The sequence below is a fragment of the Chrysemys picta genome, chromosome 4, assembly GCF_011386835.1.
Source record: "Chrysemys picta bellii isolate R12L10 chromosome 4, ASM1138683v2, whole genome shotgun sequence".
Classification (NCBI taxonomy): domain Eukaryota; kingdom Metazoa; phylum Chordata; order Testudines; family Emydidae; genus Chrysemys; species Chrysemys picta.
In genome coordinates, this window is record NC_088794.1 from 17,167,413 (window position 1) to 17,191,914 (window position 24,502).

The following is a 24,502-nucleotide window of genomic DNA, read 5'->3' on the forward strand; positions in this document are numbered from 1 at the left end:
GTGTGAAACTTCATTTTCTTTATGAAGTTGTTCAGCTTTCACAGATCTAAGACAGGCGCTCTCTTCACCTGCTTCCATAGCCATGCCTGTGAAAAGATCAAGAATACGTCCTCAAAGGAGCGGGAGAGACTCAAGGCCTTCTCTATATTGAAGGCAAGCCATGAAAACCTGGGATTGAGAGGTGAGAAGGAATTATCAGTTGGCCATGGTGGTGCGGTAACAGGAACAGTCACTGGAGTCAGAGCGAGACCAGTGCCTGTGCCCCAGTACCTACGGAGGAACTGGAAGTTAGCAGAGTAATGGTGGTCTCTCCATTGATCAGACCTAGGCAAATATTGCCAGGGCCAATTGTACCAGAGATGGTATCGAGGCCAGTGCCCAGGCAAGCATTGTGGATAGGACCAGTGCGGCAACCTGCACAGCAGTCTGGAGTAAAAGAGAATCTAGCACCAACTAGCACAGGAGATCTTAAGCTGCAGCATATGCGTCTAATGTCTTCGGTACCAACAATGCTGATTGAACCTCTGGGAGCAGCCGTGCCAAAGTGGAGGTGATTCCCAGCCCAAAATAATAGACGTACTGGTCTCAACAGCACAGTGGTTGGTACTGGAGTCACCAACTCTCTGGGCTGTAGGTCTCATAACAGTAACAGGGAACTTTGAGCCAGGGCAGATCGCAAAGGACTCATCATAAGGAAGTCCAGCAACCTCACCTCTACATCTTTGGGTCCTCTTTTTGAAGGCCCTACATATCTGGCACTTTTCTCTGATATGACCCCCTCCCAGATACTTCAAGTGCCAGGAAGATGGATAACTAATGGGTATTGCTAGCCTGCCAATGCAACAGTGCATAAAACTGGGAGACTTCTGCATGCTAACACTCCAGTTCTGAGCAACTGCCTGGATGAGAAACCAAGAAAATGTTTAAGAAAATAATCCTAACAGGTCAGTGAGTGCTACAAATTCATTTAGGGGAAAAATCCTGTGCGCAGAGATCACTGGAGACTGACTACTTACCATAGGCAGTGAGAAATAGCTGATGGGAGCTAGGGCAGCTTGGTAGGGGAATGAGGCAGCTCAGGGCACATGCACGGCTCCAATGGGTACCATTTCCTTGTTGCTCGAATGCATCACTAACCTCAGGTGGGAGCTGCTAAACCTCTCCTGAATGCTTCAACCTATGGGCCCTCATGAGGAAAGTTACACATGCTCACAGCTCAGGACAGCTAGTAAGCTGTTTCAAGTGCATTTGAGAAGAGGATGCAAGGAAGGGTATAAGAATAAATAGGTTGTGCTCTAAAACCTGAGAGAGAACACTGCTTATAGTAGCGATTGTGAATGACAAAATTCCAGAACTTAGAGATGAAAAGTACTGTGTGAAATTCACACTTCCATTTTCAGTCTTGGAAAAACTACATGCTAAATGTCTGGAAGCTTTAAATAGCCAAAAGTTCTTCCGACACACCAGAAGTATCTTTTGTTCCTCCTGGAGGGGAAGTTGTAGGTGTAGTATGTGTTATGCCTATGACAAAATAGGGACACAGACACTCAAACTTTCCATCATTCTAACATGGCTACTCAAAAGCAATAAGCTTCCTAAACATTAGCAAATAAAAGATTCAACACAACTGCTTATACTTACGTAGACAGGTGGGCAAAGATGGAACCCATGAATTGTTAGCTTCACATCTAACTGAACTGCTACCAATCATAGTGTAGCCAGAATCGCATTCAAATATTACGGTGTTTCCATATGAATAGTCAGGTCCAAACCCAGATTGCTTTTTTCCATTTTTGACTTCTGGCTCTGGACACTTGACCACTGAAAATTAAAAGTACCAGCATAAGAACGTTTTGCACAGGAAGCATTTAGTGGGAGTGTGTGTGTGTGTGTGTGTGGGGGGGGGGGGGGGAACCTAGAAAAAGCCTCGATACTTGACTACAGCAAATATAAAAATGTATTTTAAAATAAAGTTACACAACATTCAATCTTTCCCTTTAAAAAGATGTTAGCCATACAGTTGGGTACTGTGCTGTATGTAGACTATCAGGCCCATCTCTTATCTCCCCACCCCTCCAGTGAACTACATCAGGAATTTGGGTCAAGCTATAAAGGGATCTACATACAATGACATTCTGGAACTGAACTTCCCCGCTTTTGGGGGAGTTAATATTAAGTAGCCAGGTTACCAACCTGCCTAATGCCTCTGAAAAAGCCTCCATCCCAGCTGTTAGGCTGGGTAACTCAGCAAGAATAAAACCAAGTTGTTGCAGCTGCTTGAATACCAAGTACATAAATGCATTGTTAGCTAAATGCAATAGTGGGCGTGAGCACTGCCATCGCCCAAATGAGGATTGTACAATGACCTTTATTTCCTCCTCCTAAGAACTTTATGGCTGTGATATGAACTCACAGAGGCCTGAGCCTTCACCTGTCAAGGAGCCCTCCGCAAAGAGTACTGAAAAATATGGTTTCCAAACAATCCTGCTTGTAAGGCTCTCTCTCTCTCTCTCCTTCCCCTTTAGCACTGAGTAGTAGGGCACTGGCATAAAAGCAAAACCTTAGTTTAAGAGTTTATCTCCACCTAAAATCAACTATTTGTGACATGAGAATTAACTGCAATCTTGGAACACTGAAGAGAGACAAAAAATACAGGATGGATTACAGGCAAAACTGTTTCCAGGAATGATTTATGAAGTGTCCGTCATTCTTTAGTTTTCCAACAGTAACTAGATTTCATGATATGTATTCAGGGGGACTAAGCACTAACTGAATTTCCTCATGTTTATGGGTTTACTTAGCAATCAAAATATAGCTTTTCCTGGGAGGAGATAGTAGAATAAGAAGGGGATAAAAACAGATGCTACTAACCTTTGCATTCAGGGGCAGGCCCACTCCACTCTCCATTGACATTATCTTTCGTTGTACAATGAATGGAGGCCTCTCCAATAAGAGAGAAGCCCTGGTCACATTTGTAAGTTACTGCTGAGCCATAGGGAAACTCTTGTTCACTCTGACCAGTATGGGATCCATTGGTGACATCAGGAGGTGGAAGACAAGGTATTGCTGAAGCAAAGAATGTCAACATGAAAATTAAAGTTTACATGGAAGGTGAACTGAAGGGAGTCTTCACTAAAAGTTGTCTCGGATCCCTTTCAAAAGCTATGTAGTCATTTGGAAGGGTACTTAACATTGCATTTTAACATTTGAAGCAACATCCCTTTCAGATTCTGAAGGTTTTTCTGCTTTTAGGCTTGACCCAACCCAGTACGTCCATTGCTCAAGGAGGATGCTCCATAAAACACCAGCTCTGGAAGAAGACCTTAACAGACCGTGCCCCTTCCCAACGTTAGCCTCAGGGAGCCAGAACCTCTTCCCCGCCATCTCTAGAGCTAGTGTCGTTCCACCAGCAGAAAACTAAGCTAGGACATTGCTTCTAGCAGCAGCTGATTCCAGACTGGACCATCAGCAGCATGATTGACAGAACAAGCCCAGAAAGCATCCAAGAGATCAAATGAAGGTAGAGGCAATTTAATTGTGATTCACTCCCAAAGAGCCTCAGATTTCAAGTGGATAGTCAGATTTAGGAAGGGTAAAAACTTTCTGAAGTCATTATCATGCCTTTTACTTAGGGCTTGGCTACACTTGCAGATGTAGAGCGCCAGGAATTAAACCGGCCCTTAGAGACAGCAGCAGGGAAAGCACTGCCGTGTGTTCACACTGTCAAGTGCAAGCGCAGTAGCGTGGCCACATTAGCAGCTCTTGCAACGCCACAGAGAGCAGTGCATTGTGGTAGCTATCCCAGTGTGAAAGTGGATGCAGCATGCTTTTCAAATGTGGGGGAGAGGGGAGTGTGTTGTGTGTATGTGGAGGGAGAGACTGTTTTGGGGGACAGAGAGTGTGTCAGCATGCTGTCTTGGAAGTTCGGACAGCGGCAAGGGTAAGGTGGAAAACCCCGACATCAGCCCCCACCCCCTGCCTCTCTCTCTCTCTCTCTCTCACACACACACACACACACAAACACACCTCTGCCTCCGCAGCAGGAACATTCCACAGTAATGGTTTGTTGTGTGTCCCGGAGCAGGTAAGCATGCTGGCTGTCAGAAATGGAGCTTTGAAAGGGGATATCCACATGCCTACAGCTGAGTTCAAAACAATGAACTGAGTGGCCACTTGACTTCAAGGGATTATGGGATGTTTCCGGAGGCCAATCACAGCGCAGTAATGCAACATGTCCTCCACACTGACACGCTGGCGTTTCAGCCAGGGCGCAGCAAGCTCTATGCTTCTCGTGGAGGTGGATTACCAGGGGGGCTCCAGTTGCGGAGTCCAGGCGCTATAAGTGCCTTGCCAGTGTGGACACCTCACGAGTGAGGGCGCCCAAGGCTGATTTAATGCTCTCTAACTTGCAAGCGTAGACAAGGCTTTAGTGAACAGCAGGATTACACAGATACAATAGCGAAGAGGAGCCCTGAGGCCTGTTGGGCTCTGCATATGAAACAGTGCCAGGTGCACAATCTAGAAGGAACTTAATATTATATATAGATTCTGTAGGAGTCATCCAAACACCATGGTGAACCACAGTATGATTTCATTCCTCCCCCCAACTCAACTGTCATTTGGATTAAACGCCAAAGTAAGAACAGAGACTCCTCTGAAGCACCAGCTATGCTGCATCATCTCCAGACGTGAACCGTTCTTAAAACCATAAGATTAGTTTACCGTGGCAAAGTGGAAGCTCCTTATCCCAATCAACTCCATTTCCCACAACCACACATTGGGCAGAAGTCGTTCCAGTTAATCTGTACCTAAAGAAAGAAAAAGGGTTCAAGTTTGTTACTCATGGAAGCAAAGATCTAGTTAACCATCCAGAAAGATGGAACGTGGTTTCTTTCTGCCAGTAGATGGAGACAAACCATTGAAAAAGGGACACATCTAACACCATAGGACCAAGGAACACTAAGGCTATGTCTACACTTGCCATTTAAAGGGCAAAATGTCCCTTTTTGGTGGTGAAACTTAGAAGTTTCACCACAAAAAGAAAACCACCTTTACGAGAGACAGATAATTCTTTCCGCTGTTCTTCTGGCACTGTTATGAAAGTGAAGGTGTGTTCTACCTGTGTAGACACCTTTTGGCCTCTGGAGGATATCCCACAGTGGCCAGCATCTCCACTGCTCTGACGGACGTTAGCCCCCTCCCTCTATAAGCCCCAGGAAGTTTGAAACTCCCTTTCCCTTTGCTTGTAGATGTGGCGGGAAAGCAGCCAGACAGCCTGGGGGGGGGGGGGGGGGGTAGGGGTGGAGTGGTTAAAAAAAATGCCATGAAAGGAACAAGGAAGTAATGGGGCTGCTGGGACATGAAGCAGGGCAGCATGGGGAACTGAGCAGGGACCCAGAATGCTTTCTGCTCACGCCCCCATCCCACAAGACCTATCGAGAGACCTGCACTGTGGGATAGCTGCCCTACGCTGCTCTCATCGTTGATGAAGTGCTGCTAGCAGGGCCAGCTCCAGGGCTTTGGCTGCCCCAAGCAGCCAAAAAAAAAAAGAAGCCGCGATCGCGATCTGCTGTGGCAATGTGGCGAAAGGTCCTTCGCACCGAGTGGGAGTGAGGGACCGTCCGCCGAATTGCCGCCGAACAGCTGGACATGCCGCCCCTCTCCGGCATGGCCGCCCCAATCACCTGCTTGCCAGGCGGATGCCTGGAGCTGGCCCTGGCTGCTAGTATAAACACTCTCTGATGCCCGAGGAACTGAGTACACAAACCAGTGCTTTTCTTTCACCGGTTCCCTATCACCAGTGAAACGGACATTGCAAAAACTCTGCAAGTGTAGACATACCCTAAGGCCATGTCTACACTACACATCTATATGGGTACAACTACCTTGCTCAGGGGTGTGAAAAATTCATACCCTTGAGTGACATTTATACTGGCCTCATCCCCCCATATAGACAGCGCCATGTCAACAGGAGAACTCCTGCCAACATAGCTACTGCCTCTTGGAGAGATGGATTAACTATGCTGACAGGAGAGACGCTGTACATGAAGACCAGGCCCTGTGTAGTTAACGGCAATAAAGAGCTACAAAACAAAGAATATAGCTCCCAAAAGCGTTAGCAGGAGAGAGTCCTCACTTCTGGGCTATGCTCATCAGATGCTTGGGAATATTTGTTAATCCTCGGCAAAGGGGAACAAATTACCCCTCTTCTAAATTAGAGATTTTTGCACTCCCATCTCCAGTAGGTGACAGAAGGCCCTACCACCTCTGCTACAGAACTCTTCAAATACCCAGAAAACACTAGTTAATTTACAGATCACTGTTCACAGTGCTTTGACATGGAAAAAAGGGTTTGGACTTGCTGAGTAGGAAATTGTCTATGTTTCTAACATGTAGGAGGACATGTTGGAGCTGCTGGCATTTTGCACCTTAGCGTTACTCTGCTTTTCTCTGCATAAGAACTAAAAACCTCTTCTCTGCCCTGTTGTGTCAGGCTGGCTCAGCTCAAGCAGCTCTTGTTACGTTTTCTCCTATTTTAACCAATGCTGCCCCTGCTGGGCAGCCAGAAGCACTGCATCTCCAAGTCCATTTAGCAGAAGGTCCAGCTAAACCCAGCACACAAAGTTGCAACATACTGGCAAAGCTACACTTGGTCTTCACTATAGAACACACTAAGCATTAGATTAGAATGAAGTGAAAGAACTTGCAGAGATCAATCTCCTGTGAAGGAAGGGAACAGTGAGAGAGAACAGATGGCAGCCAAGCAGCTGATTCGGTGTAATTTTATTTTACAAATTAAGACAACCTGCCAACAGCAGCAATGGGAGACAAGATAGCTGCCCTGAGCTGTCACCCACTTGCCATCTCCTTGTTCCATATTCAAAATTCAAGCATCTGAACTGTCCAACATCTAACCAGTGGCCTCCACAATTCCAAAGCCTGAGACCCCTATGGGCTACTGCACAGAAAATCACCAAGTCCTTTGATAAGAGGTCAGAAATTTCTGAGGATCAAACCTACTTCATCCAGAAGGCAGGATAGTGACCAATCTACAGGATAAGCCAAGGGATTTAACTCCCACCTCTGTGGAGCCAGACAGCCAGCCTTGCCCCAGGGAGTTACCTCCCCACGCCCAGATACATCTAATTGAGACTGGGACTTGACATCTCCCCTCACCCCAAACATGCCTTGGAAGTCCAATCTCTGCTGCTTGGACAAGCCACCTAAAGTTGTGACACAGAAAAACAAAACCCTACACAAAAACACCTGCATTCATGTCATTTGTGTGCCCATGCAACACAATCCATTCAACTAGCAGGGAGGGTGAAGAGCTATTTAAACCAAGTACAATGCTGCCACAAGAACAAAGGGTAAAAACTGGCAACGAACAACTTCAGGCTGGAAATTAGAAGGTTTCTAACCATCGAAAAGGTGAGGCTCAGGAGCAGTCACTCAACTAATGTAGTTTGAGAGAGAGCCAGGCAAGTTTATGGGTGCAATTATATGATGGGGTTGCTTGTGATGGCAGGGCTCAGCAACCCTGGGGTGTGTTTCCAGTGTGTGTGTGTTATGTTCCTAACTGCTCATGCTTCAGGATTTCAGCCAATTCCCTGCAGCAGAGAGGAAGGGATTCCCCACCCAATGTATTCTGAGTTGGTTTCTTTTATCTCCTTCCTTTGAACCATCAGGGATTGCCATGGCTGAAGATGGGGCACTGGATGGGAAAGGCCAGGACTCGGAGGTGGCATCAAGGACTCTCACCTCAGTGCTTGGCGGCTTGCTGGTTCTTACTCACATGCTCAGGCTCTAGTATGTGGGGTTATTAAGAAATTTCCCCCCAGGTCAGATTGGCAGTGACACTGGGGTTTTTTTTGTTTTTTTTTTGCGCCTCTGTAGAATGTGAGTGCAGGTCACTTGCCAGGAGTATCTCAATCTATCTCACTTCAACATTTCCCTGCCACGACAGGGGCCCAAGGAATTTGTGCACCTCAGGCCCTCCTAGTCTCTGCCCATGGCACATAATTGTTTAAGCACCTGAGCACTGTAGTATTTTAGACTAATTTTGGTTGAGTTTAGGATGTGGGTCCCTGGGAAGCGTTGGTGCCCTGTGATATACAAGACGTCAGACTGGATGATCTGGTGGTCTCTTCTGGCCTTTAACTTTGAGACCTCAAAAATCCCAAACACACCTGCTCAGTGCAATGAAGCCACAAGTTATTTTGTATTCCCCAAGGCTTGGCCACATAACCCATATGAACAAAAGCAACAACTGCACTTGAGGCTATCCTGGGTAATACTGACATCTATAAGGGAGGGACAAACAAATATTTGCTATGTTAGAGCAGGAAGAGGTCTGCTTCTACCTGGTGCAGCATTTTATGGGCAATATTCTGCCATTAGCTCCCAGCACCGAGACAGAAACCCGTGTAACAAGGGAGAGATGGCACAAGTCAGTAAGTGCCACATGACCCCTGAGGTGGGACTCAATCTCATAACCCAACCCCTGCTAGATGATCTCCTGAAGACTCTAGGCTGGGATTTTAGATTCCCATCTCCCACTGAGCTAGTTTGGTGCCCATCTCCCACCTCCTTCAACTCCTTTGAAAATCGCAGGTGTAATTCTTAACAAGGGCCCAGCCCATGGCTACAGATTAATAGCACACCACTCACTTATGTTCTTGAAGTTAAGCAGGCTTTCTACTCTCATTTTGCCAGACTTCACCAGCAGTTTTACACCAGTCTAAAGTTCTGTTAATTAGTCAAAAGAAACAACTTGCCACTCACCCTTCATTACAGGAGAAGTTTGCTGTTGCACCAAACAGGAGATCAGTTAAATCAACCCTGCCATTTTGTAGTTCTAGTGGTTTACATGGTCTTCCTAGAAGAGAACAAAGTTAATATTAGCGTTACTTCATATTACCTTAATGGGAGAAAGGGGATATGCTAACTTGCACTCGTAACACAGAAAATTTCATGGCAGATCAAAGCCAATGACCATAGAGTCCAATCTCTGTCCTGTACGACAATGGCTACAGAGAAAAGCTTACAACCCACATTATGGATTATTTTCTAACGTGCCCTTGGGAAGTGGGGAGACGTGGAAGCGGGATGATGCTTCCTAATCCCACATAGACAGTGGTTGCCTTATATCCTGAATCAAGAGATTTAAGATCCCCTTGCAGATTTAGTACAAGTGCAAATATTCATATTGTACATGTTAAGACCCAGATCCTGAAAACTCATATGCATAACCCTATTCATGTGGGTAGGCCCATTGACCTGAACTGGCAGCAATTACAAATAAAAAGCAACATAATGCATGGAAAAAAGGACAGATGGCATAAGTTATGAAATGTAAAAATTGATATGGGGTGCCAAACACACCAGTGAAAGTCACAACTGGCATGGTTACAGACAATAAGGAGAAGGTTTTGAAGTTCTTTAGGAACAAAAGAAATCTTACTGTAAGAGAATGTACACAAGTCCACCCCCTGGAGAATGCTGTAATAATCTTTGTACAAAATATGCCTTGTGAGGTACTTGAAAATTTATAGTTTACTGGTCAATGTTGTCCTGATAAAATACAGGGAAATATTATAACGTCACATGCACTGTTGCCATGCATGCAAACCACAGCACAAGTTGGCAAATTGGTCTGTCTCAAATGAATGCATGCTCTTCTTAATTTGCATTTAAGTAGTAAGCGGGAAGGAAAAAAAAAAAAAAAACTCAAAAAAAAAAAAATGAGGAAAAGCAGCAGGGAAGATATTTCCCTATAGACTTTTTGTCAGCTGGGAATGTTTTCCAAGGGGCAGGATTGACACTATAAAAAAGAAGGGAGGAACACTCCAAGGCACCCATCCTCCCTCTCACTCTGGGTACCTGGCATTGGCCACTGTTGGTAGACAGGATACTGGGCTGGATGGATCTTTGGTCTGACCCAGTACGGCCATTCTTACGTTCTTATTATACTGTATCCATGCAAAGTGCTAACTTTATGACTGCACTGGGGAAAGAAAATTCTCAATGCAGACAAGGAATGTATAAATTGTGACCTATTTATTAAGGCCTGATCAATTCAGCAAAACAAGTCCCGCTGAAGTCACTGGGATTGAAGAATGCTTTGCTGAATCAGCCCCCGCCCTTGATAAATATAAATAAAGTATTTCCTCAAACCAGCAGGCTGGAGTAGGTGACCCTAAGGCTATTCAAGAAAGTTCCATTAGTATTAAATCATAATTTAAAACATATGCAGAAGAAGGCAGAGTTAAGGTTCATCAGCATCGAACTGTATATATCCTAACTAGTTTCTGTAGTACTGCATTTACTAGGGACTTCTGCATAGCATATATAGTCTTGAGATGAGGAAACTTGCAAAAAATCTTTTTGTACACTTAGCAATGAAGCCAAGAGAAGTATTCTCTAAGTTTAGTTATGAATTAGTATTTTGACCAAGTTTGTAACACACATTATTCAATACTGGGTTTACTTTTAGTACAGTGAATTCAGTAGGGCTAAATTCTATATTTCGTTATCAGGATAGAGCAACAATTTTTCAAACAAACAAACAAACCAACCAAACAAAAACACAAGACAGACACTTACCACACCAAAGTGTTTTACTTTATTGCAGTATTTGTGATGCTCCCTATACTAATCAACAGGAAATACTATGAACACGATGAATTTAACCGCACCAAGCTGTAGTTGTCCAGTGTTCTGTGGCACCCATTTTAATGAAGTTAAAAGATGTGACATGGTAAGAACCAAGGTCATTAGGGAAACTAAAGAGGGTTAAAGCTTAGATGTCCTTTATTTTAGGCCTCCATTTAAAGCTGACCCGCATAGGCAGAGTATCAAATTCCAGTAACTTCACTGGTGTGCACTGAACGCCTCCCAGTCACAGGAACATTGTGTGGACAATGGGGTCTCTGGTAGAGAAGAACGGCACTATTCTTAAGTTTAGATCTACTACTACATAACAAGACGATGTTCTAGAAAGGCAGGTATTCAGCACACGGCCTAAAAACCAGAAAGAAATGTGGTAAACCTATTCCTCAATAGAATTAAGAGGAGAGTATTCATCATGGAAGGCTGAAGTTACTGGAATTTTGTATTTTAGCTGCTCTTAAAGCAGTCTACACATATTAGGGAAGCATTCTGCCTTTTTAATTAAATACAGTCAACTACAAATAACAAAGAACTGTCCAAAATGTATTTAGAAAGTGTTTATGGATACCAGTGTCGAACTGTGAACCACTTACCCAATAGAAGAGAGATTCCTAACTGTGTCAAGATGGCTTGCACATCAATTGAAATGGAAAAGCAATGAAGATACTCACCTACACAAAACTCAGGGTCTACTGACCATGTTGAATTTGCAAGACATGTTACATAAGGAGACTTTCCAGAGCCCAACATGTATCCTGGGCGACAGGAGTATTTCAGTTTGGTTCCAACAGGATAGGAATTGTTCACTGGCCCAGACAGCTCAGCAAAACTCAATCTTGGAGGAGAACCACAAATGCCTAGCAATAGGGACAGACAAGGAAGGGGAAAAGTTAACTATGAAGGATATTCAGTAGTCTGTTGTAACAGAATACTCCTTTTTGAGACGCCACAAATGATTTTACTGGGGACAATTTGGATGTACTTGTTTTCTTTACAGCCTTGAAGCTTGTTTACTGAATGGGCTTGATACAAAACTGCTGTACATTCAAATTTTACAATCATTTACCATGTATCCCTCACCCTGAGCATGTCTGGTAACGTAAGGTAAATACATTGTGCAAAACAGGACATTCCTCCACCTCACAGGACTTATGATCTAACACAGCACAGCCTCAGAGACACTGTTGCAACCATACCGAGTGACATGAAAGGTGACGTACAGGGCAAAGGAGACCAATGGAGCAATCTATAGAAGAGTACATGAAACATGTCTGGCATTAGAAACAAGTGAAAAGAGCTGGTGGAAAGCTCTCAGACAGCTGACTTTCATATTTCTCATGCGATGCATGGAACCTGTATGACCGGCATGAGGACAAGTGCCAATGAGAAGCAAAGTTGGGAAAGTAACTGAAATACTTCCTGATGTTTCTGTTGGTGCTAACCCTCTCACTGTGGAACTTGCTGACAGGCCAAAAAAGTCTAACTTGGATCACAAACGAATTAGTTATGTTCATGGAGGATAGTTCCATCAAAGGCTATCAGCCAAGATGCTTAAGGATGCAACCCCATGCTCCGGGTGTCAGAACACCTGCCAGCAGCGGACACTAGGCAACAGGGAATCAATTTCTTGATAATTGCCTTGTTCTGTTCATTCCCTCTGAATCAACCCACAGTGGCCACTATCAAAAAACAGAATACTAGATGGACCATTGGTGTGACCCAGTATGGCCATTCTTATCTTATGTTTTCTCCTTTACCTGGGCTTTCTTTAGGGCCATTTGGGGTTGTGTTCAGAGTAGGCTCTGCATAAAAAGGAGACTTACAAGAGGATACAGGAGCAACCCACTTATCTGAATGTGCTGAACAAAGCCACGCCACGCATGGAAAGACCTCAAAAGTGACAAGACAACTAGAGTGATTTTACAATGTTAGTTTGCAACAAAACATGCTAAAAAGACCCAGTCCCAAGATTGCTCCTTTTCTCTCCCATCGAAGGATCAAGCACTACCTCCTAGCACACTACTGACCTAAGAAACAGACAATATATTTTACCTATTTCGTTTTCGTTAAGATTGCTATTGAGTTTGCACAGTGAAAAAAGTGTCTACATGCATTAGGTATATGACTCGTACGGCCATGCCAACAACTAACTCTTTGAACCAGAAGCCATCTACCCCTACCTAAAATAACTAGTATTATAGTACAGTTTCCGAGACGGATTATCTTTGGCCAAGTCAACATGCCTGGAGTGCCACACCCTCTACGAGCCTGAAAGTGTCCATTGACCATTGTCTGCAGATGGCTGTGTTTACCTGTTAGTCTTCCTGTATATGTGTGTGCTGGCAAGTGGGCAATGAAGTCTTGCAGTGACATGTGATCATGTCACCTGAACTGGAATCCATTTTTAACCTGGTGCTTTTCCAGTGGCGGGGGGAGGGGGTGGAAACACAGAGGGGCAAAGCGTTCCCGCCTTATGCAAAAGATATATAAAGGGGTGGAAGAGAACAGAGGGGAGGGAGGAGCCATCATGAAGAATCCCCTAGCAATCACCTGAGCTGGAACAAGAGCTGTACCAGGGGAAAGAATTGTGCCCAGGCCTGGAAGGTGTCCAGTCTGAGAAAAACTTACTGAAGCATCTCTGAGGGTGAGATTATCTGTATTTAGTTTGACTAGACATAGATTTGCGCATTTTATTTTATTTTACTTGGTGACTTACTTTGTTCTGTCTGTTACTACTTAGAACCACTTAAATCCTACTGTCTGTATTTAATAAAATCACTTTTTATTTAGTAATTTACTCAGAGTATGTATTAATACCTGGGGGAGCAAACAACTGTGCATATCAGTGTTATAGAGGGCGAACAATTTATGAGTTTGCCCTGCATAAGCTTTATGCAGGGTAAAATGGATTTATTTGGGTTTAGACCCCATTGGGAGTTGGGCATCTGAGTGCTAAAGACAAACACACTTTTGTGAGCTGTTTTCAGGTAAACTTGCAGCTTTGGGAAAAGTGATTCAGACCCTGGGTCTGTGCTGGAGCAGACTGGAGTGTCTGGCTCAGCAAGACAGGGTGCTGGAGTCCTGAGCTGGCAGGGAAAACAGGAACAGAGGTAGTCTTAGTACATTGGGTGGCAGTTCCCAAGGGGGTTTCTGTGATCCAACCAGTCACACAACCCCTCTACAATGGCTCTCTGTATTAGCCAACACTGAACCTCCAGCTATCCACTGAGATACAGCCATTGCACGTGAACTTAACACACCAAAGACTACCCGGAACTTCCCATCCAGCAGGTTATAGACAACATACCGCATGCCTGAAATAGCAACAACTGCTGTGGACCACATGCAACCACCTCACATCTTTGGATCTAGCCAAGGAATGGCAAAGTATCTGGACCTCATCCACTGTTCCAAACAAGCACATTAACACTGACTCCACATGCCGCCCTTGTGGTTTCCATCTGCTACGCAGACTTTAGACCATACTCAACTGCACCTGAACAAACCACCCAAGATGCAGGTACTTGATGCAGAAATGGAAAAGTCAGAGACTCTTTCATGCAACTGTGGTGAGAACATCCAAACCACTGAACACATCATAACAGTGCCCCAAATATGGATTCAAAGGTGAAATGGATGATTTATGGGCCTACAATTGCATCTGCAGATACTGTGAGTGAGGAGAAAAAGAGAGAGACAGGTGGGAGCTGTAGCCTAAAATCTCCCAAGCTGGGGAGAGAAGGGATGCAGGTTGCTGCCAGAGAGAACGTATGGCTAGAGGCCTGGGAGGATGTTCCTTGAGCAGACCATAAGTGGGGAAGGGTGTCAAAGATGCAGTTACCTCAAAATGGTGACAACCATACTAGAGAATAACACTTTCCACCATAAAGTTGAGAGATTTTAAGAGAGAGTGTTTTTACCTGTGGTATTTTCAGTGTTTTTTTCTGTGGGTTTTACAGTTGATCCTGTACAAAGAAAAACACATACAAATATTTTCAGGTGCTAGGTGCACATCATCCTTGGAGTCAATAACTCATTCATTCTATCAACTCTGCATTCAGATAACAAAGAAAGCCAATCAAGTATAAAACTCAAAATCAAACCCACAGCTCTTATGTTACCCAGACTAAAGATAGAGATATGGCTGAATTCTGTATTTCGTTACCAGGGATAGAGCAACTACAATTTTTCAAAAAAGACAGACACTTACCACACCAAAGTGTTTTACTTTATTGCAGTATTTGTGATGCTCCCTACACTAATCAACAGAAAATACTATGAACACGATGAATTTAACCGCACCAAGCTGTAGTTGTCCAGTGTTCTGTGGCACCCACTTTAATGAAGTTAAAAGATGTGACATGGTAAGAACCAAGGTCATTAGGGAAAATAAAGAAGCTTGAAGCTAGTTTACTGAATGGGCTTGATAGAAAACTGTAATACATTAACATTTTACATTATTTACCATGAAAAAAATCACCTGGGCATGTCTGGTAACGTAAGGTAAGTACATTGTGCAAAACAAGACATTGCTCCACCCACAGGGCTTATGATCTAAGGCAGCACAGGCTGGGGCTGAAACAATACAGAGTGACATGAAAGATGATGACGTACAGGGTAAAGGAGACCAAGATAGCAATCTATTGAAGAGTACATGAAACACGTATGGGTTTAGAAACAGGTGAAAACAGATCGTGGAAAGCTCTCTCTGAGACAGCGGACGTTCATATTTCTCATGCGATGCATGGACACCGTATGACAGGCATGAAGACAAGTGCCAATGAGAAGCAAAGTCAGGAAAGTAACTGAAATTCTTCCCGATGTTCTGTATTGTATTATCTAAGGGGCAACCAATCCTAAATTCTCAATTACTGAGGGACAATCTTTACTTGTTGCTTTATTTGCTTTCCACGAGCTACTCTTAGTATAACCTTTTATGAGTGATGTACCCACATAATTGGATGCTAATACCTTAACCTTAATTTGGGATACTGCAGATTATATACTATCTGACCTTCTGGTTTTCAAACCCAATTGTGTACTTTTGGATAATTTAAGCGATATACCCAGATGTACAGTCTTTTCTGACCCTGTGTATTAGATCATTTTAACATTAGCTTTAACAAAGTTTTTAAATCTATTTCTGTACAGTCACAAACCTAAGGCTACAACAGGGAAACTTGCTCATTTTATAATCTTTAGGAGTCTTACACCCCAAACTTCGTTTTACTGAAACTAATCAGCTACAAAAAGAAGAACAGGAGTACTTGTGGCACCTTAGAGACTAACAAATTTATTAGAGCATAAGCTTTCGTGGACTACAGCCCACTTCTAGCCGCACCTTCACCTGCTGTTCGAAGCGGCTTTTTCCTCCCCCCACTCCCGCCTCCTGCCTCCAGCCGCAGACAGGAGACACCGCAGCCCCCAGCAGCAGGCTCTGGCCATTAACACTCTCACCCGCGGGACAGAGTTTAGCCTCCCAGGCAGAAGCGCCCCCGGGGGCTCGAGGCTCGCAGAGGGGCGGGGCCCGCCCCAGGGGCCGTGCGGGGGCAGCGGGAACCTGTCGCTGCCGCTCGGGCCCCCTCCGCCCTGCTCGCCCCCTCCCCGCGGCGGGGGTCAGGCCTCTGTGTGACGGGGAGGGCCCGGGGGAGCCGCTGCGGCTCCGGTCCCCGCCCAGCCCGGTACCGATAGGGGAAGGGACCGAGGTAACTCCGTGCCCGAAGAGGGGCCGCCTGGGGGGGGACTCCCCTCCTCGCCACGCCCCCCACTCACCACGAGCCCCGGACAGGAGCAGCAGCAGCGCCAGGAGCCCCCGGGCGCCGGGCGGGCAGCGCGGAGCCGAGACCATGGCGGCGCCGGCGGGAGAAGTCACGGGACGGCGGAGCGGACCCAGGGCGATGCCGCTTTAGAGACCCCACCTTTGGCTCTGACTCAGCCAGCGGGGGGCGGGGCCAGCCGCGGGGGGCGGGGCCTGACGGCTGCGCGGGGGAGGGGGGGCCTGTGTCCCTGCCGGGCGCTCGGGCGCTGTCCGGGCAGCAGGTGCTGCCTGAGCCGGGGGGAGAAGCGAGCCCAGGGGCCTTGTCGCGGTAGCAGCGCGGAGCGCTCGTGCTCGGGGGCGCTGCGGGGCTAGTGCCCTTGTTCCAGCCGGTGCTCCCGCCTCCCCAGCTCGGCCGCCGCCAGCAGCCCCCGCCGCTCCCCCGGGCTGCTCCGCCCCATCGCCTGTCACGGGCACACACGGCCCGGCTGAGCCCGCCCACTTCCCCGTTCGCCAATACGGCCAAGGAGCCCCGGGGACAAGCGCTAGACCACAACAAACCCACCTCAGCGCGCTTTGCTTTCATAGAGGAGGAGTCGGGCAGCCCGGCCGAAATGCTGTTTGTTTAAATAAATATTGGCTTTGGCAGACTGGGAACACGGTACTTAATCCCGTACAAGGATTGGTGCCACACCTGGAGGCTGCAGCTGGCCAATGCAAGGAAGCGGGTAGCTGATCAGATAAGAGAGAGAGAAGCTACTTCCCCTTTTGCTTCTAGCGAATTTAACGCGCAGGTTACAACAACAACGAGCTAGTGGGAGAAAGATAACGCCCTGGGTGGTGGTGATTGAATCAACACTGACGCATTTCCTCCAATATCTCAAGGTATTTCTACACTACGGGATTAAGCCGAATTTACAGAATTTGATTTTTGGCAACCGATCGTATAAAGTCGAGTGCATGCAGCCACACTATAAGCACATTAATTTGGCGGTGTGCGTCCATGTACCAAGGCTAGCGTCGACTTCCGGAGCATTGCACTGTGGGTAGCTATCCCATAGCCCTCCCATAGTTCCCGCAGTCTCCCCCGCCCATTGGAATTCTGGGTTGAGATCCCAATGCCTGATGGGGCAAAAAACATTGTCGCTGGTGGTTCTGGGTACAGCCTCACCCCTCCCTCCATGAAAGCAATGGCAGACAACTGTTTCACGCCTTTTTTCCTGGGTGAACTGTGCAGACGCCATACCACGGCAAGCATGGTGCCCGCTCAGCTCAAGACAGCAGTCATGAACATTGTAAACATCTTGCGCATTATCGTGCAGTTTATGCTGAACCAGAACCTGAAAAACCAGGCGAGGAGGAGGCTGCGACTGCAGCGCGGCAACAAGAGTGATGAGGACATGGACATGGATACAGACTTCTCTCAAACCGCGGGCCCTGGTGCTTTGGAGATCATGCTGTTAATGGGGCAGGTTCTAGCCATGGAACGCCGATTCTGGGCTCGGGAAACAAGCACAGACTGGTGGGACCGCATTGTGTTGCAGGTTTGGGACGATTCCCAGTGGCTGCAAAACTTTCGCATGCGTAAGGGCACTTTCATGGAACTTCTGTGACTTGCTTTCCCCTGCCCTGAAGCGCAGAGCCGGCTTTAGGAAGTGCGGGGCCCGATTCAAACAGTTTTGACGGGGCCCCGGCAAGGATGACTGAAGAAAGAAAAAACACGTAAAAAAACATCTGGGGTTTGTACTCACCGGGCGGCACTCGTAGTCTTTGGCGGTTTGCCCTTCACTCGCTCCGGGTCTTTGGTGGCACTGAAGGACCTGCTGCCAAAGTGCTGCCGAAGACCCAGAGCGAGTGAAGGACCTGCTGCTGAAGTGTCGCCGAAGACCCGGAGTGCTGCCAGGTGAGTAAAAATTAAAAAGGAGCTTCTAGCCAAGGAAGGGATTCTCGGCCACTTGCCCCCACCCCGGCAGCTCTGCCACTGGGCGCGGGGCCCTCTTGGGCGCGGGGCCCGATTCGGGGGAATTGGTGGAATTGGCCTAAAGCCGGCCCTGCTGAAGCGCCAGAATACCAAGATGAGAGCAGCCCTCACAGTTGAGAAGTGAGTGGCGACAGCCCTGTGGAAGCTTGCAATGCCAGACAGCTACCGGTCAGTCAGGAATCAATTTGGAGAGGGCAAATCTACTGTGGGGGCTGCTGTGATGCAAGTAGCCAAAGCAATCAATGAGCTGCTGCTACCAAAGATAGTGACTCTGGGAAATGTGCAGGTCATAGTGGATGGCTTTGCTGCAATGAGATTCCCTAACTGTGGTGGGGCGATATAGATGGAACCCATATCCCTATCTTGGCACCGGAGCACCAGGGCAGCCAGTACATAAACTGCAAGGGGTACTTTTCAATGGTGCTGCAAGCACTGGTGGATCACAAGGGACATTTCACCAACATCTACTTGGGATGGCCGTGAAGGGCTCATGACGCTCGCGTCTTCAGGAACACTAATCTGTTTAAACAGCTGCAGCAAGGGATTTACTTCCCAGACCAGAAAATAACCATTGGGGATGTTGAAATGCCTACAGTTATCCTTGGGGACCCAGCCTACCCCTTAATGCCATGGCTCATGAAGCCATACACAGGCAGCCTGGACAGTAATCAGGAGCTGTTCAACTACAGGCTGAGTGAGTGCAGAATGGCGGTAGAATGTGCATTTGGACGTTTTAAGGGTTGCTGGCAAACGTTACTGACTCGCTCAGACCTCAGCCAAACCAATATTTCCATTGTTATTGCTGCTTGCTCCACAATCTCTGTGAGAGTAAGGGGGAGACCTTTATGGCGGGGTGGAAGGCTGAGGCAAATTGCCTGGCTGCTGATTACACGCAGCCAGACACCAGAGCGATTAGCAGAGCACACAGGAAGCGCTGAGCATCAGAGAAGCTTTGAAAACCAGTTTTATGACTGACTAGGCTACGGTGTGAAAGTTCTGTTTGTTTCTCCTTGATGAAAACCGGCCCCCTTGATTGACTCATTCTCTGTAAGCAACCCACCCTCCCCCCTTTGATCACAGCTACCTTTCAAAGGAAATAAAGTCACTATCATTTAAAAATCATGTATTCTTTATTGATTATAAAAAGAGGGAGAGAAGTGACAAGGTCGCCTGGGTGGGGTTTGGGAGGAGGATAGGAGGGAAGGAAAAGGCCACTTCAAAAGTTCAAAATAATGACAGCCTTTTGCTTGGGCTGTCCACTGGGGTGGAGTGGGCGGGTGCACGGATCCTCCCCCCCCCCTGCATTCTTACACGTCTGGGTGAGGAGGCTATGGAACATGGTGAGGGGGGAGGGAGGTTATAGAGGAGATGCAGCGGCACTCTGTGATCCTGCTGCCATTCCCGAAGCTCCACCAGATGTCGGAGCATGTCAGTTTGATCACGCAGCAACCCCAGCGTTGCATCACGCCACCTCTCATCTCAAGCGTCTCTCCTCTCCTCACGTTCGTCCCTCATGGCCTCACGTTCACTGGCAGCTTTCCTGTACTGGGATAGGGTGTCCTTCCACTCATTCAGATGAGCTCTTTCATCGCGGGTCGATTGCATGATTTCCGAGAACATTTAGTCTCGTGTGCGTTTTTTTCGCCACCTTATCTGAGATAGCCTTCGGGACAGAGGAGGGATGCTTGAAAAATTTGCAGCTGCGGGAGGGAGGGGAAAAAGGGAGAGAAGTATTTAAAAAGATACATTTTACAGAACAATGCTTATATTCTTTCACGGTGAACAACACTATTCACATTACATAGCACATGTGATTTCGGTACAAGGTCGCATTTTGCATCTTAATATTGATTGCCTGTGGCTTTGGTGTTAGAGATCACAGACGCAGGTCCGGGCATCAGAATTCGGCTTGCATGCGGCCACGGTAAGACATTGTCTTTCGGCTTCTGCAACCTTCCTAAAAGCAGCGCCCTCCTTTCCCACATACCAAGCAGAGCCCATTGAGTGCTGCGGTTTTCCTGTTAACGTGCAGCAGCAGAAACCAAACTAATCCCCCCCATCCAATTCTCTGGGATGATTGCTTTACCCCTCCCCCCCAGCGTGTGGCTGGTATCAGGGAAGATCCTTGCTAGCCAAACGCAAAAAGCTCAGCGCCAATGGCGCTGCCCCCCGCCCCTCCCGGCTTGGCTAACTGCAGGGAAGGATTTCTTTTCAGCCACAGGCAAACAGTCCAGTAGGAATGGCCACCTCTGTCCCCTTAAATTAAATTCCCATATTTCAACTAGGTTACCATGAATGATATCACTCTCCTGAGGATAACACAGCGAGATAAAGAACGGATGTTGCTTAAATGCCAGCAAAGAGCCCTTTATGTCGAAGTAAATGGCTTTGTAGTGTGGACGGGTGCAGGGTTAATTCGATTTAACGCTGCTAAATTCGACCTAAACTCGTAGTGTAGACCAGGCCTCAGTGTCATGGAGGAATCAGGCTCTGATCTCAGAGCTGTGATGCATTCCAAAGTGCTGGGGTTTGCTGCTGATCCGACACAAGGGACTAAATCAGCGGTTCTCATAGACTCATAGACTTTAAGGTCAGAAGGGACCATTATGATCATCTGGTCTGACCCCCTGCATGCTGCAGGCCACAAAGCCGTCCCTACCCTTCCCTTGACTCTGCTGTTGAAGTCCCCAAATCCTGTGGCTTAGTGACTTCAATTGGCAGAGAACCCTCCTGCTAGCGATCCCTGCCCCATGCTGCGGAGGAAGGCGAAAAACCTCCAGGGCCTCTGACAATCTACCCTGGAGGAAAATTCCTTCCCGACCCCAAATATGGCGATCAGTAAAACCCCGAGCATGTAGGCAAGAGTCTCCAGCCTGACCCTTGTTAGCCATTATACTATTTACCTGCCATGGCATGGTATTCCTTTGGCTAAAATCATGTTTTTCTATTAAACCATTCCCTCCATAAACTTATCTAACTTAATCTTAAAACCAGACATGTCCTTCTCAAACTTTTGTATTGGTGACCCCCTTTCCTGCAGCAAGCCCCTGAGTGCAACTCCCCTTATACATTAAAAACACAGTTCTTTACATTTAACACTATTATAAATGCTGGAGGCAAAGCGGGGTTTGGAGGCTGACAGCTCATAACCCCCATATAATGACCTCATGACTCCCTGAGGGGTTATGATCCCCCCACATCTGAGAACCCCTGGGCTAAATCTGGAAATCATTCCTCAGTCTTTAATCGGGCAAGAATCATTGACTGCAATGGGCGTTTAAAGAAGGATTGAATGGAAAGCAAATGTAATCCACACACCTCCTGGGTGTGGTGTTCTCGCCCATCTAGTGGCACTGAGTCCACTTAGAGAGAGATTAGTGAGTCTGTTCTACAGATTTAGATAAGAGCCCTCTGGCTTTTAACTCATACACTAGAGGCACGTGCACTAGTAAACTCCAGAGGTCCTAGGTTCAATCCCACCCTCCAACAATTGGGGTCTGTTACACAAAGACAGGAAGATTTGCCCCCAAAGTGTTTATTTTTACTGCGTCTCTGCAAATGGAAAACACTGTCACTGAGAACATGATATTTATGTCATCCACATGTGGGTTAGGTGCTTGTCTAAGACGCATCAGCCCTCTGCTGCCAGAGGCTTGACCCTTTGCAGCACTGCGGTTGGTTTCAGTGGGGCTCCATGCAACTACCGGGTCTGCTCACACAGTACAGTTTGCACGAATTGTGCTCACATTTGTTTTATGTTTTAAATAAAAAGAATATCATATTTTATACGTTTCCTTTCCATGGAACTCAGAGTGGGGTTATTACTGTGATCTGGCCACAAAGGCTAGCCACAGTTAGTCAGGCAAAGCATAACCTGGTAATTGTGAAATAAGGGGAAATGGAGCCTGTTCACAGTTAGGCCACCTGTTCCCTTTATTTCTAACTCACAGAGGGAGCTGGTAGTGAGCCCTGTATTGAGGGTGGCAATGTCTTTCTATTACAACAGAGTCTTGTGAAGTTAGATTTTCTCAAACATCACCATTGTTAGCAGCAGCCCTTTGAAATTCAGCAGGCAGAAAGCGCTCAGGTTGAAGACGTGCCTTTTTTTTGTGCCCCCTTCCAGCTAATTCCATTTATGGTTGGCTGATATAAACTTTTTTTTTTTAAAAGTACCAGTTCCCTTCACTCACTTGCATTTCCAGAAAAATGTTGGCAGCCTGCCAAAAAACCACCACAAATCTCCTACACCAGGGATCGGCACCTTTGGAATGCGGCCTGCCAGGGTAAGCACCCTGGCGGGCCGGGCTGGTTTGTTTACCTGCCGCGTCCGCAGGTTCGGCCGATTGCGACTGCCACTGGCTGCAGTTCGCCGTCCCAGGCCAATGGGGGCTGCAGGAAGTGGTGAGGGATGTGCTGGCCGCAGCTTCTCGCAGCCCCCATTGGCCTGGAGCGGCGAACCACGGCCAGTGGGAGCCACGATCGGCTGAACCTGTGGATGTGGCAGGTAAACAAACTGGCCCGGCCCGCCGGCGTGCTTACCCTGGTGGCTCGTGTGCCAAAGGTGCCGATCCCTGTCCTACACTCTGCCACTACAGCAGCAAGACACTGCACTAGGTGTGCCTGGGAGCTGCAATGGGGTTGTGGCAAACACTGGGTCTGGGGCCCCAACCAGCACATGTAGGTAGCACATGTGTCGTGGTAGAGCATCTCCCACTCTGGGGGGCACCACACTAGGCAGGAGTAGACATAAGTGAGGAAGCCAGGCCTGGGCTCTTCCCTAATTCAGCTGTAAGACCTCGCCACTTTCGGAATGAGAAAACACTGGCTACAAATTTATGTAATGAGCTCCGTAGTTCTAGTGGTAGCGATCTGTGCTCAAGTGTCAGAAATTGCTAGTTCATATCACGCTGATGAGCTGTATGAGGGGCTATTATAGTTGCATGCAATACATTTTTTAAAAATTCTAGGAAACTGTATACAGTAAGAACTGTAGTAAAAGAATTATGGTTGCACTCAGGAAATGTCAGATGTAAGCAGCCTGACTCTGGATCCACCACCAGCTGCACAGAACTGCACTGGTACCTGGAAGGCAGCTGTCAGTGCAGCCAGACACCATTCAGCAGCACTGAATTCAGATTACACTTTTAAAGTGAAAAGTGAGACACATGAAATAGTTGGCCGTGTAATGCTCCAGATTGAAGATATCTCATAATTTCCTTGATAACAACAAAGCTAGAGCCCTATTGGAAACTTCTAATAAGTAAACATCCGACAACCACCTTTGCTCAGTTAGACCACAAGAAATATTCCAACTGGTTCAGGTTCTAGACTAGTGAGTTTATAGGAAAAGAGCCTAGAGGTCTTTAAGTAACAGGCACCGCAGTGACCATGTCCAAATAGAAAATGATGGGAGTAGTACTGAGCAGTCTCTCCTTTCTACTATTAAAGCTTTAATGACCTGTGTTTTGAGTCAGTATTATTTGAAAACCACCCAAGCTGATTGTAGGGGAAGGGTTTTTTTTTGTAGGATCTGATCCTGACCATTTAAACCAAATCCATCTGTAAAATGTTTGTGAAGAGCACTGTAACTAGCATACACCCAATACCTTAGCATTAACAGAGTGCTGCAATACAATGACCCAAAGGTTAGCTTTTCACTGGACAGTGGGTATTGGTGTAGCTATTACAGACTTACCATAAAGATTAAATAATTGCAATGTATAATCCAGAAAATAGTAACTGGTTCAAAGGTAACTGAGCCCTTTATCAACGCACTGATAAATCATGTGATTTTCAGATAATAGGAAAATTAGTTGCAGTGAGGACTTTGCTTGCATGCTGTAAATGTCCTTCAAAATGCAGTAAGTGCGATACAGTAAAAAATAAATAAATAAATAAAAAACAACACCAGGTGACTGTGTTCACTGGAATGCAGATAAATGTGCTGAGGTATGCTCTATTTCTAATCGGCACTGGGGTTGGGCATGTTGTTGAGGTCCTTGATCTTCCCTCTGCTACACACCTGTTCCTTTAGTATCATTTCCTATTAACAGGGCTGGCTATGTGTAGCACAAGGTGGCTAAGTCACAGAGTAG

General features: G+C 46.7%; 1 protein-coding gene across 7 annotated transcripts in view; it reads right to left on the bottom strand.

Annotated features, from left to right (window-relative positions):
- Positions 1-24,502, bottom strand: part of CR2 (complement C3d receptor 2) — a 194,513-nt gene that overhangs the window by 32,775 nt on the left and 137,236 nt on the right. For 6 of the 7 annotated variants that reach the window (XM_065594550.1, XM_065594552.1, XM_065594555.1 and 3 more), the window contains 5 exons: positions 11,343-11,528; positions 8,785-8,878; positions 4,723-4,808; positions 2,872-3,066; positions 1,642-1,821 (listed from right to left, as the gene is read on the bottom strand). In XM_065594550.1, the coding sequence (XP_065450622.1) occupies positions 1,642-1,821; positions 2,872-3,066; positions 4,723-4,808; positions 8,785-8,878; positions 11,343-11,528 (741 nt within the window). Of the gene's footprint in view, positions 1-1,641; positions 1,822-2,871; positions 3,067-4,722; positions 4,809-8,784; positions 8,879-11,342; positions 11,529-19,534; positions 20,108-24,502 lie in introns of those variants that run through there. The other variant, XM_065594556.1, reaches the window with a different exon arrangement.